This window comes from Trachypithecus francoisi, unplaced genomic scaffold (assembly GCF_009764315.1).
Source record: "Trachypithecus francoisi isolate TF-2019V2 unplaced genomic scaffold, Tfra_2.0 Lachesis_group17, whole genome shotgun sequence".
NCBI lineage: Eukaryota > Metazoa > Chordata > Mammalia > Primates > Cercopithecidae > Trachypithecus > Trachypithecus francoisi.
Window position 1 is genome coordinate 21979313 of NW_022681462.1, and position 12901 is coordinate 21992213.

General features: G+C 53.1%; 1 protein-coding gene across 20 annotated transcripts in view; it reads left to right on the top strand.

The window, feature by feature from the left end:
• Positions 1–12901, top strand: part of DYSF (dysferlin) — a 247566-nt gene that overhangs the window by 57872 nt on the left and 176793 nt on the right. For 12 of the 20 annotated variants that reach the window (XR_004428173.1, XM_033175041.1, XM_033175043.1 and 9 more), the window contains 4 exons: positions 634–739; positions 9350–9464; positions 10769–10861; positions 11237–11442. Coding sequence is in view for 19 of the 20 variants with exons in the window: in XM_033175041.1 (XP_033030932.1) it covers positions 634–739; positions 9350–9464; positions 10769–10861; positions 11237–11442 (520 nt within the window). In the remaining variant the exon portion in view is untranslated. The remainder of the gene's footprint in view (positions 1–633; positions 740–9349; positions 9465–10768; positions 10862–11236; positions 11443–12901) is intronic. The other 8 variants (XM_033175044.1, XM_033175047.1, XM_033175046.1 and 5 more) reach the window with 1 other exon arrangement.

Below are 12901 nucleotides of genomic sequence, written 5' to 3' on the forward strand. Positions count from 1 at the left end.
GACCTACTCTTTCCTAATAACCCGTCCATGTGCCCCACCCCTCCTGTCAGTCAGAAATGCAGCCTCTGGTGTGTGTGGTATGGACCGCTCAAGGCCTCTCAGGAGTGGGGCCTGTTTCCCCTGCCCCAATATCCTTTTCTCCCTGTCCCTGAAGACAGAAAGGTTTCTTTGCTTTTCTTGTACAATCACTGCTGGCTGAGCCCTGGGATTCCAATACAGACGGCCAGTGTAGACGTGGGTTGTATGAGCTGCTGGGGCTCAGGGGCAGTGTGGGGCTGATGACATACTGACCTGGTGGACTGTCAAGGGCTCATGGGAAGACAACCCTTCATCTCTGTGGAGGCGTGGCTGGGCCTCTGGGAAGGGGCGGGAAGGGGCCAAGGCGGACCTCGGGAAAGGAAAGGTATCTCTTATCTCTTCCCATGCCCAAGTATTTCCCCAGCTGCCAGGCCTTCCAGGAATGGTGCATGGTGGTGACTGGGTGTGGGGATGCAGGGGAGCCCTCGTGGGGTGCCAGGTGACTGTGTGGTCTAAGTAGACCAGCCTCGTCTAAGTGGTGGCACTGAGGGGTCTGGCAGAGGAGCCAGGGTGCCTTAGGCCAGTTTTCTACATTTGACTTCTCTCTCCTCTCAGGTTCCTGGGGGAAGCCAAGGTCCCACTCCGAGAGGTCCTCGCCACCCCTAGTCTGTCCGCCAGCTTCAATGCCCCCCTGCTGGACACCAAGAAGCAGCCCACAGGGGTAAGTGCCCATCAGCCTCTGCCAGATTATGGTCCAAGGCATTGCCAAGTGGCTTCTTCCTCTCTGGGCCTTGCCATTCTGACCCCAGACACGTGTCTGACTTCAGCTCCCAGGAAGCAGGCCTGGCCCTCCCTGACCAGAGTTTGCAGTGTCTGCAGAGGCACTGGACTAGGGGAGATGGGAAGGGCAGAGGGAGCCCTGACCCCATCTGCGGGGCTCAAGTCAGCCTTGGCTTGCAGCAGCTTGGCCTGCCCCTTGGTCTGGGGCTGCCTGTCTGGCCACCTCCTGTCCCCAGCTTCCTGGTCAGCCTTGGCTATAGCCCACCTAGTCTCCCTGGCAGACCTCCCCTCCTCCCTCACCACCCAGCCCTCTTTTCCAGATTCAGAATCTCTGAGACATCTGGATCACAGGGCATGAGGGAGGGAGGGAAACAGCCCTCTCCCCTGCCCACCGGGACCCTCTTCCTTTTCCTCCGTTGTTCTTCCTGTCCCTCCCCTGGCCTTCTCAGCGCTCCCCAAGTCCAATCAGACAATTCTCATCCCTCCTCTCTGCCTGTTATTTTTAGTGAGCTAAATATACCCTACAGGGTTCTCTCTTCCTGGAAGAATTCTTGACCTCTCCTGTGGGTCAGCCCCGCCTTCCAGGATGTACCAGGAACCATGGATTGGAAGTACTTCCTCCCTGTGAGGTCTGGGGGATTCAGGTCCTGACTTCTCTCAGGCAGGGCAGCTGCACTGCCCCGTGGCGGGTGTGTGAGGCCAGGGCTCCTGGCTGGCTGGGTGAGTCAGGAAGTGGCTGGTCTGGGCAGATCTCTGAATGGAATGAGACTGGATGCTGAGACCTAGAGAAAAGGAACCCCTGAAGTCACATAGTCAGTGGCTGTCCCCACAGGGGTCTGGACTAGGAGTTTATCCCCTAGACCCTCTGGTGGAATGGCCGTGGATGGACTCCTGGTTCACTGAACTCCCAGTCTGCTGCCCTCCTGGTGCTGGACTTTGCTCCTGAGAGGTCTTAGGCTGGGCATGGCTGGGCTGCTCCCTTGATGGGAGATGTCACTTCCCAGGAGAGTCCATCCCTTTCCCACACAGGGCTCACTGGCAGAACGTTCTGGTTTAGAGCAGTATTCACTGAGCCTGTCTCTATCACCCTGAGTCCCCTGTCATCCTCCCTTTGAGCCTCCAGTCTCTTAACACTCCCTGTGGTCAAGGAGGACCCCAAGGAGTTCTGGAACTACCCCTTCAGGGGTCCCGAGGAGTCTCAGACCCAACCCTCGAGGCACAGAACACGGATGGAGAGATGACAGGTATCAAGGCAGCTGGCGAGAGAGAGCCTTGGGGTCAGGCTTGGTTCTCACTTCCTTGCTGGCACACCAGCATCTCTCCACTCCAGCTCTGCTTGCATCCATGACTGACATTTCCTGCCCCTCGGTCCCCTCCAACCTCAAAGGCCTGTCCAGCCCCAAGGCAGAACTTTCCATAGCTGGTCCCTGTTCATGGGGCCGTGCCAGACTGGGGCCATCCCCTCCATGCTTCCCCTCGCCTACTGCTGCTCCTCATTCACACCCTGTCTGGGCTTCAAGCTTACCAGCAGGGAGCCTACTGCCTTCTCTTCCCTGGCCAGAGATTCCTGGCTGTCTGCAGAACTTTATAATCCTTCACCAACCATGTGTCCAAGAAGGGTGTGCGAGATCCAGGAGGTGGCAGATGGGAGAGAGTGCTGGACCCTGCTGGGTTGAGCCCCACTAACTGAGCACGGGCTGGAAATGGAGTGGGTGGGGAAACCTCCTCCCTGTTGCCTAGGAGGGAGTCATCACCTGTGCAGAGGGTCTAGGACCAGATTCTAGTCCATGTGATGGCATTAAGGTCACAGAGCAGCCCCAGACAGGTCATACGACCCTATGGGCTGGGGCTTCCTGCCTGGGACCTGGGCTGGCTGCACTGTAGTGTGAGGTAGGGATAACTGGGGGTGTGCTTGGCAGGGACAGAGAGCCAACAACATTGAGGGTTCTCGCTGGCCACTCACTGAGACCTCATGTCTCAGCTGAGCCCAATCAGCAGAGCATGCCAGGTGCCCCCAGTTCATTGTAACTCAGTTGCCTCTAAGGGCCAAAGGAACCTGCTGATGGGGTGATAGGAGTGAATATAGGGCCAGTGGGCTCCTTAGGAAACTCTGGCAGACTGAGAGGCGTGGGGGAGGCCGGGAGTCCTGCCGCAGGCTGACTGCAGACCCCGTTTGCCTTTTGCTCAGTGTTCTCACCCGAGTCTCTTCAGATATGGCACGCTGGGCTGTGTGCCATGTAGGATGCCAAATCTACCTGGCAGCTGCTAGGTTGATGGGGAAAACACTCCCTCTGTCCTGGAGGAACCTCCAGGCCATGGGGATTTAGGACACACGGAGGAAAAGAAGTAGCATCCTCCCAGATGTATTTTAAGAGCAGCTCACTCATGAAGGTGTGGACACATGGAGAAAACAGTAGGCGACACCCAGGCCTTAAAGCCAGGGTCGGATCACAAAGGAGGACAAGAGCCCACGAAGCCCAGTGGTGTGCGGGTCAGGGATCCAGGAGGGCACTGTGTGTTGGGAGCAGGGACCTGAAGTGGGCAGGACAGTGCTCAGTGAGTCCCTGAGCTTTCTTCAATGGTATGGAGCTTCTGTCAACCAACCCTGCGTCAACTCAGGGCCACAGCTACCCTCTGCCTGCTTCTGCAGGTTGTCTGAGGGAGAGGTTAGTGAGGGCCAGGCACATATCAGGCCTGTCTTGTCCACACGGGACATGTGTGTTAGGGGAGGTGAGAGTGGGCTGGTCTGGGTTTTGATTTTGATGAGGTCAGTGTTGGAGAGCTGTGGTCAAGGAATTAGGTGGCACACAATGGGTTGGGCATGGCAGGGTGGGCAAAGGACCCCAGAGCCTGACCACACAACCTGGAGAACAGTCACGGCCAGGGAGGGTCTGAGGAGGTCATTCACCTTCAGTTTCCTGAGCCCTCAGCCTGGGGCCAAACAGGAGCCTCAAGTTCTGCTGATCTCATTGACTGTGGGCCTCAAGGCAGCAGACGAGGGCAACCGAGGTTACCCTGCTGCAGGGCAGCATGTTTGGTGGACACACGATTGACTGACAATGGCCTTGTGTGGGGAGAGCCCTGGAGTGCTGCTGGGCTGGAGACCTGAGGACCTGGGCTGTCAGGCGGGGGCCTGTGATGTGGAGGACCTTGAGGAGGGTCCCACTGGGACTCTAGGCCCAGGTTGTGTGGTCTGGGAGAGCACAGGGCTCATATACATCCCCCAGGAAGAAAATCTCAGCTCTGTTTGTCTAGAGAAGGAGACAGGGGCTGAGCTGTGATGTCACGGTGAGGGTACAAGGTCCTGGTCCTGGGTGGGGCCCACGGACATGCCCATTTTCCCTTAAGAGCCTCAGCAGAGCCAAAGAATTTCGGTATTCACCATCAGATCCTGAAGCCTTGGTCCCTGGGGCTCATCCCTGGTGCTGAGATCTGTTCTAGACCCTGAACTCCAGAGCCTCTGGAGCTGCAGGGATGTCCCTGTGGCTTCCTGATGGGCAGCTAGAAGACGGACCTTGCTCTGTGCCAGAAGTCTCATTCAAGGGCCCAGAGCCACCCGGATGGTGCCAGTTCTTCAGGAGGTTGGTGTGGAGCTGTCGGTGTAGAAACATCAGATGCTCAGGAAGCCCCAGGAGGGGCTGCTTAAGTGGTCTCTGGAGTCCCTCCTGTCTGCATCCTGGAGAGGGCTGCTCTCGAGCCCCAGTGCTGAGGAGCTGGCACTGGTCATGGTGTGGAGGAGTTACACTCCGGCGGCTCCACCTCTCACAGAGACGGTGTATGGAAGCCCCCAGGTGGTGTGCAGTGACTGGATAGCAGGGTGAGCCCCTAGAAACAGGAAGGAGCACTCTTCCAGGGGATCTGTCTCCAAGGTCAGAGGCCCAAGGGCAGCCCAGGTGTGGCCCTTTTAAGTTTTTGCTTAACTCTCCTCTCCTCACGGGGGTCCACTCAGACCGCTTGATTTAACACTGCAACCTGCAAACCCTGTCTTTGCCCTGATCTTTCTTGCTCTGGTTTACTTTTTCTTTTCTTTCTAACGTACTCTCTTCTTTATGTATTTATTTTGTTTATTATTTATTGTCTGTCTTCTCTGCCAAGACATCAGCTCCATGGAGGCAGGGGCCTTTGCCTTATTTATGGAAGTGTCCCCAGAATCCTGAACAGTGTGTTTGGCCCTGGCAGGTGCCCAACATGCATGCATATGTGCGCACACACACACACATCCACACACGTAGAGGGAATGAACATGTGAGTTAATGAATGAAAGGGTCAGGCCACACATGTCAGGCAGGCCCTCACTCCTCGTCTTTCAGATGTGGGCCCAGCTCAGGCCACGTCAAACAAACACCCCACACAGGCCTGGCCTCTGGGGCCACTGCACGGAGCCCTGCGCTCACAAGGGCCTCTTGCTTAGCTTAATTCACTACTGTTTCCATCTTGAAATTCTTAAGGCTCACTGCATCCTTGACCTCCTGGCTCAAGTAGGCTCAAGTGATCCTCTCGCCTCACCCTCCTGAGTAGCTGGGACTACAAGTGTGGCTAGCGCGTCCAGCTAATTTTTCATTTTGGAATAACGGGCTCTGCATTTTCATTTTGTGCTGGGCCTGCACGTTATGCAGCTGGTCCTGACCTCATGCTACTCTTGGAGGGCTGGAGTCAGCATGGATGGGCAGGGGGCTTTATTTGTCTTCTGGTCCATCATTCTGAACTTGAGTGTGCTGTTCTCCAGTTAAGGACTTTCTCCTACATAACCAAAACACAGCCTTCCAAAGGACGAAACTACCATGGACACAGCACTCTCATCTAATCCCCAGACCCCAGTCCCGGCTCATTCATTTTTCCCACAGTGTCCTTTGTAGCAGAAGGATCCCACTGAGGCTCGTGTGTTGTGCCTAGTTGTTCTGTTTCTTCAGTTTTCTTCCGTTTGGAATAATTCCTCAGTCTTTCTTTGACTTTTATAACCTTATAGCTGGATTTTTTTTTTTTTTTTGAAATTCAGGCCAATTATTTGTAGAATGTCCCCCACACTGGTTTTGCCTGATGTTTCCTGTGTTTAGATTCAGGCTGTGCGTCTTGGGTGTGAGTGTGACACTGACGCTGCGTGGCTCTCTTTGTGCCCTATCAGGTGGGATGATTGTGATTTGTTTGGTCACCACACTGCTAACTGTGATCATTTGATTACACTAGCATCTGCTGGGTGTCCCTGCTAGTCATTCATCTACTCCCCTTTCTCATGTCAGAATTTTGTGGCTCTGTAATATCCTCTTTGTCATCTAACCTTTACCCATGAGTTCCATGAGCTGTTTTTTTTTTAATTTTTATTTTAATTTCTTTTGAGACGGTGTGTCACTCTGCTGCCCAGGCTGGAGTGCAGTGGTGCGATCCTGGCTCACTGCAGCCTCCGCCTCCTGGTTTCAAGCAATTCTCCCACCTCAGCCTCCTGAGTAGCTGGGATTACAGGGGCATGCCACCACACCTGGCTATTTTTTGTATTTTTAGTAAAGATGGGGGGGGTTTACCAAGTTGGCCAGGCTGGTCTTGAACTCCTGACCTCAGGTGATCCACCTGCCTCGGCCTTCCAAAGTGCTGGGATTACAAGTGTGAACCACTGTGCCCAGCCTTCATGAACTGTTTTTGTTTTTGTTTTGAGAGTGGTCTCGCTCTGTTGCCCAGCTGGAGTACAGTGGTGTAATCATGGCTTACCGCAGCCTTGCCCTCCCTGGCTCAAGTGATACTCCTGCCTCAGCCTCCTGAGTAGCTGGAATACAAGCGTGGGCCACCACGCCTGGCTAATTTTTTATTTTTTGTACAGATGGAGGGTCTCACTATGTTGCCCAGGCTGGTTTTGAACTCTGGACTCAACAAATCCTCCTGTCTCAGCCTCCCAAAGTGCTGGGATTACAGGCGTGGTGAGCCACTGCACCTGGCCATACCAGGAGTTTTAACATCACTGCTGTTTCTTGGTTGAATTCATTATTGCTTTGATGATTGCTAAATAGTGATATTCTCAGTTATTTTTCCTGCATTAGTCAGTTGGCATTTTGTGGTCAGGAAAAGCTTTCTCCTCTCCTATTTATTTATTGCAATATGGATTTGTGTGTTTCTATTTTATTCAATTGTTTAACCTGTTACTGTTATTCTGTATTTTCATGTTTCTGTTGTCTCAGATTTGGCCTGTGGGAGCTCTTGAAAGTTGGCTTCTGTGTCTTTTTGACATGTTTTTACTTTTTATTATTTATTTATTATTTTATTTTATGTTTTTGAGGTGGAGTCTCACTCTGTCGCCCAGGCTGGAGTGCAGTGGTGTGATCGACTCATTGTAACCTCTGCCTCTGAGGTTCAAGCAGTTCTCCTGCCTCAGCCTCCCAAGTAGCAGGGATTACAGGTGCATGCCACCATGTCTGGCTAATATTTTTGTATTTTTAGTAGAGACAGGGTTTCACTGTGTTGGCCAGGCTGGTCTCAAACTCCTGACCTCAAGTGATCCGCCTGGCTCGGCCTCCCAAAGGGATTACAGGTGTGAACCACCTTGGCCAGCCTCTTTTGACGTGTTTTTAAGAATCATTCATTCATTAAGCATTTCCTTCCTTTCTGGCACAAGAAGATGGTCCAGGCTCATCTTGTATCTTCTCTGCCCTAGCCCTGGAAGTAGTTATTTCTCCAAAGAGCCCAACTTACCTTTCGCTGAAATGGAAAAAAGTCCCAGGACAGTTATTAAACGTGCAAATACCCAGGGCCACCCTAGACCTACTGAACTGGCATCTCTAGGAGTCAGGTGTGGTGTCTGGAGGGACAGGAAGGCTCTTCTCTTCCCCTCCACGGTGTTGCAGGAGCTGAGGGGACTGACTGCTCAAGTGGCGACACCTGGTGGTGATTCAGGAACCCACAGGGCATGTTATGGCCATGCCTTGGGTGAGGGAATTCAAGGGTCGCAGTTGCCTTTGTCGACCTCCTCCTGGGTCTCCTGGGATGCTGAGCTGGCTCTTGCCTCCTTCCTTAGTGTTCTGTGCCCAGCTTTCCACCAGTGCTGCTCTCCCTTAGTGTGGCTGTCCCTGGGCCCCAGTCTGGAGAGTTCAAGCTCAAGAGTGGAGTGTGTCAGGAGCCTTCAGGCCCTCTTGTCTTGGGACTGAGTTTGCTCCACGAGTCCCTGGACGTCCCTAACATCATTCAGCAGAAAGGTCCAGTGAACTAGCCAGAGCCACTCAGAGGGACATTATGCCTCAGTAAAAACTGTGTTTATAAAGGGTTTGTCAAAACCTGGGAGAGCTTATTGTCTGACATTCAGTAAAAGAAAATCATTTTGCATACAGCAGACCTGTCTACTATTTGTTTGAAAGATTGATGAGAACTGGAATGTGGAGTCAGGGAATTATGGACAGTTGGTTTTCTTTTCTTTTCTTTTCTTTTCTTTTCTTTTGAGACGGAGTCTCGCTCTGTCACTCAGGCTGAAGTGCAGTGGCGCGATCTCAGCTCCCTGCAAGCTCCACCACTCAGGTTCATGCCATTCTCCTGCCTCAGCCACCCAAGTGGCTGGGACAACAGGCACCTGGCACCAAGCCCGGCTAATTTTTTGTATTTTTAGTAGACACGGGGTTTCACCATGTTAGCCAGGATGGTCTCGATCTCCTGACCTCGTGATCTGCCCACCTCGGCTTCCCAAAGTGCTGGGATTACAGGCATGAGCCACCGCACCCAGCCAACAATTGGTTTTCTTTTGCATTATTTTTCCAAAGCTTTCTGTGCTTCCCAAACTTTCTTAGAGTATCTGTTGTGCTAATTTGAGAGAATGGCTGCTCCAGGAGGCTTACTGGATCTGTGGTGCCGGGGCAGGGCTCAGGCAGGCCCAGGAGCAACCAGGCTGCAGAGCCTGCTGACGTTGTGCCATTCCCAGGTTCGGGGTGAGGGTTGGGGTGGGGTGGGCGCATGGGCAACCCGACCTTGTCTGTGAGGGATGTCACCAGTCCCTCTCCTCTCCGGCCGGTGCAAGCTGGGGCAGCTGAGGATGTGGTGGGGTCAGGAAGGAAGAGGGCTCCGCAAGGCTGGCAGCACGCTGAGACCCTCTCAGTGCTAGCTGCAGCCTGAGCAAAGCAGAGCAAAGCTGAGTCGTCCCTGGAGAAGTAGGGGCGAGCCATTGACTGAGCAGAGTGGCCAAAGGGACATTTTCCTGAAGACAGGCCGAGTGGAGAGTGGGAAAAATCCTGCAGGAGAGGTTGGATCCCTGATTCATTTGCAGAAGCCCACTACGTGCTACATCAACGAATTCACTCCACCTTTGACCTGTGAGGAATGAGGAAACTGAGGCGAGGGAGGTCACAGATCTTGCCTAAGGTCACACAGCTCCTGAGTGGTGGAAGCTGACCCCAGATTCTGTGCTTCGAACCACCTGACTATGCTGATAGGTCCCTGGGGGTGCCTTTGCCACAGCCTCCTGCAAACCTGGCTCTTGTCAGAGCCATATTCCTTGGTGGAGGGATGCCAGAAACAGGGAACGTACCGGAGGGCAGTGGTCCGACGCCAGTGTACTTACCTGTCTCCCATGTCTCATCTCTTCTAGGCCTCGCTGGTCCTGCAGGTGACCTACACACCGCTGCCTGGAGCTGTGCCCCTGTTCCCGCCCCCTACTCCTCTGGAGCCCTCCCCGACTCTGCCTGACTTGGATGTAGTGGCAGGTGAGTAGCCCACATTGGCCTGGCCGAGCCCCAGAAAGAAGGCCGGCAGTGGCACTTGAGCCTGGGGGCTGGGAGCTGCAGCAAGGCTTCCCAGCCTTTGCTGCCCTCCCCAGGTTGGGGGCTGCCCAGGCCTGGAGAGAAGAGGGTGCAGTGGGTGGGAAGTCCTGAGGGTTGCCTTCTGCCGTGCAGAAAGAAGGGGCAGCAGGCAGGTTCCCTTGGGTGCTGCAGCGAGTAGTGTGAGGATGCCTCCCAGCCCCAGCTGCCTGGGAACGGGGCTGAGCCCAGACTGGGTGTTCTGAGCTGTGCAGCTCTGAGAAGGGTGTGTGGGGACCGCGTCTGGCTCAGGTAATACCTGAGGCACCACAAACTCCCCAGAACCGAATGCTTCCCTGCCTCGGGACCCAGCAGGCCTTTGGTGATGGTGTGTGACAAAAAACTAGTTTTTTTCTTAAAAGAGCCCTGAGCTGAACTTCAGGGTTTCAGTCCTGCCTTTGACATTGAGTCCCTGTGTGACTTTGGGCTGATTACTTTCCCTCTCTGGGCCCCTAGATTATTTGTGAGGGGAGCAGACTAAATTAGCTAAGTGCTGTGCCTGTCTCAGCTCTCTTCACCTGGGTCTGCCAGCCTGGTCAGCCTGGGGTGGCTGGCTCTCCAGTGGTGGGCCTGGGCGTGGGAGCCTCCATGTGGTCCAGCCTGCTGGGGTTGGGAGGAAGCTACACAGATGGGCTAGGGGGCACTTGCCCATGGGAAAGATTCTCGAGTTTTTCTCTTAGTGAAGGGAGCTAGAAGCAAGCACAGCATTAAAACCTGAGCAGCCCATGTTTCAACTGAGTGTGCCCTGTGCCTGATCTGGGACCAGCCCAGCAAAGGGCTCTGTGGTGAGGTCGGCAGAGCAGAGCTGTCTCGCTGGGGCTCAGCACTGTCGGAGCTTAGAGAGGGGAGATCAGTCTGGACTGGAGTAACCTGGTAATCCTGAGCTGTGCAGCTGGAGTGGGCTCAGGGGAGGAAGGAGAGGTGCCCCTGGTGGCAAAGGGTGGGGAGCGGGGAGGACCCGAATGCTCTGGGACCGTGTTGAGGTGGATCTGACAGAGTTAGGTGCAGGCCAATCAGGGGAGGCTTCCGGACACGCTTGGGAGGCGGTGAGAATTGACAGGTGCCACTGGGCATCACAGCTATTTCTGAGCTTTGCACCAGGCTGGGGTGGGCGGGGAAGGCAGGGTTGGGGCTGGGGGTGCAGTAGGTTGGTTTCCCTCACCCCAACCTCCTCCCTCCCCTCCCGGGGTTATGCCCTGCCCACAAGACAGGCGGGGGACAGAGCCGGGCCGAGACTTGGTCCCTGCTCAGTGACAGCACCGTGGACACGAGATACTCTGGAAAGAAGTGGCCGGCCCCCATGGGTGAGACACGGGCCAGGACTGTCCTGATCCCAGACCCTCCCTGTAACTGTCTCACTAGCTGCCAGGGTCAGCTCGCTGGAGTGGGGCCAGGTGGCAGAGGACTCATCCTGCAGGACTTGGTGGGTGGGAGGGCTAGGGCCATTCTGTTTTCTTCCTGTTGACTAACTGGACTGACTGCCCTCAAGTTTCAACTGCTGGAAGCTCCTCTTCTTTCTACCTTATCCATCCTGGCTCACTGATGGGGAGGGAGGAGGGAGAGGAAGAGGGGTGAGTCTTAGTGCCCATGCCTTTTGGATCTTCTGCCCCCTGGGCTGGGTCCCGGGGCGGGGACAGGGCCAGAGGGACCCAGGCCTCATTAGGGTCCTCTCTTCTTAGACACAGGAGGAGAGGAAGACACAGAGGACCAGGGACTCACTGGAGATGAGACAGAGCCATTCCTGGATCAAAGTGGAGGCCCAGGGGCTCCCACCACCCCAAGGAAACTACCTTTGCATCCTCCACCCCACTACCCTGGGATCAAAAGAAAGCGAAGTGCACCTACATCTAGAAAGCTGCTGTCAGACAAACCGCAGGACTTCCAGGTGATGAACAGGCTTTCTCTGACCCCAGGATCCTCTTCAACCATCAGCTGCTGGTGCCAGGCACCTGCCTGGTTTGTCCAGCTTCAGGGGAAGATGTGTGTGGGAGCCTCAGGGCCCTCCTGCCGGGGGGAACCTGTAGTTTCCCTGGGTCTAGGCAGATGCCGAACAGGGAGTTCACATCTTAGGTCCACAGAACAAGCTTCTGCCCAGCCCCGTGGTTTTGCGCTTAAAAAAACAAAACAACACAAGACAACAAAAAAACTCACTGCAGAGGTTCAGCATGTCTTTGCATCTCTGATCTGTTTTTCTAACCAGGGAGTATCCAGACAGCAAGCTCCTGGCTATTCAGGTGTGGTCTGTGTCCAGCACCTTCTGCATCACCTGTGTACTTGTTAGACATGCAGGGTCTACCCAGACCTACTCTACCAGAATCTGCATTTTAACAAGATCCTTACATCAGAGAAGCTCTGTCTAACATCTTTTTTCTCCCTATATCTATCCCCCTGCATAAAGCCATAGATTTTTCTGAGAGTCATATGGAATTTGAATTTGTTCAAGCTCGTCACAGAATAAAAACTATTAATGTTAACACTTCGACACATTTTTATCCAAAAATCCATCCCATTTTATTTGCTTTTAACTTTGGTCCTTTGCCTATTTTTTTTTTCTGTTCAAAAGAATTTTCTATTTTGATGTAGTCACACAGTGATATTTAACTCTTTACAACTACTTTTAAGGTTAAAAGCAGGAACCTTAAATCTCTATTTATAATACTAAGTGCAACAAATTGCAAAAATGTGTTTCTATTCTAAATCATGGTAATTTAAGCAGAAGTCCTAGCTCTAACCACTGTTTGCCCCAAGACACAAAATCCTAGCCCCCATACTATTATTCCCCAAACATGTTCATATTGCCTTTGTTCTCTTTATGGAGATAACATATGTTTATTTCAGAAAGTTTGGAAAATATATTAAAATGAGGAGATTAAAAATCACTCATCCATCTTTCCATTGCCTTAATATTGTAAAATTTCATATTTTAAAATATCTTACCTAATGTTTGGAAGCATAGATGTTCCTGAAGTCTTCATTTACTTACAGCTCAATGGCAAAAGTTCCTCATTTATTTCTCAGAATGTAAGAAAGCATTGCATCTTATAAAGAATAAAGGCTATTTCTGGGGTCACTTCACTGTGTAAGTTCGACCTCTGAGGGAATTGTCAATAAAGAACATTCAGAGCACTTAAAAATGCCAGTATCAATGGGGTCTTGGGTGGGGCTTGTGCCAACGGCTGAATGATATAAATGGGGGCTGTATCTGCCCACCCCTGGGGTTTAATGTGGGTAGCTGACGAGGGGCAGCCTGGCAGCTCTTCTATGGAGCTATGGGATTTTCTATAGATGTCAGGGGCCTTGGTGGGAAAATATGATAGTTCATATAATGCTCTTCCTAATTCCTT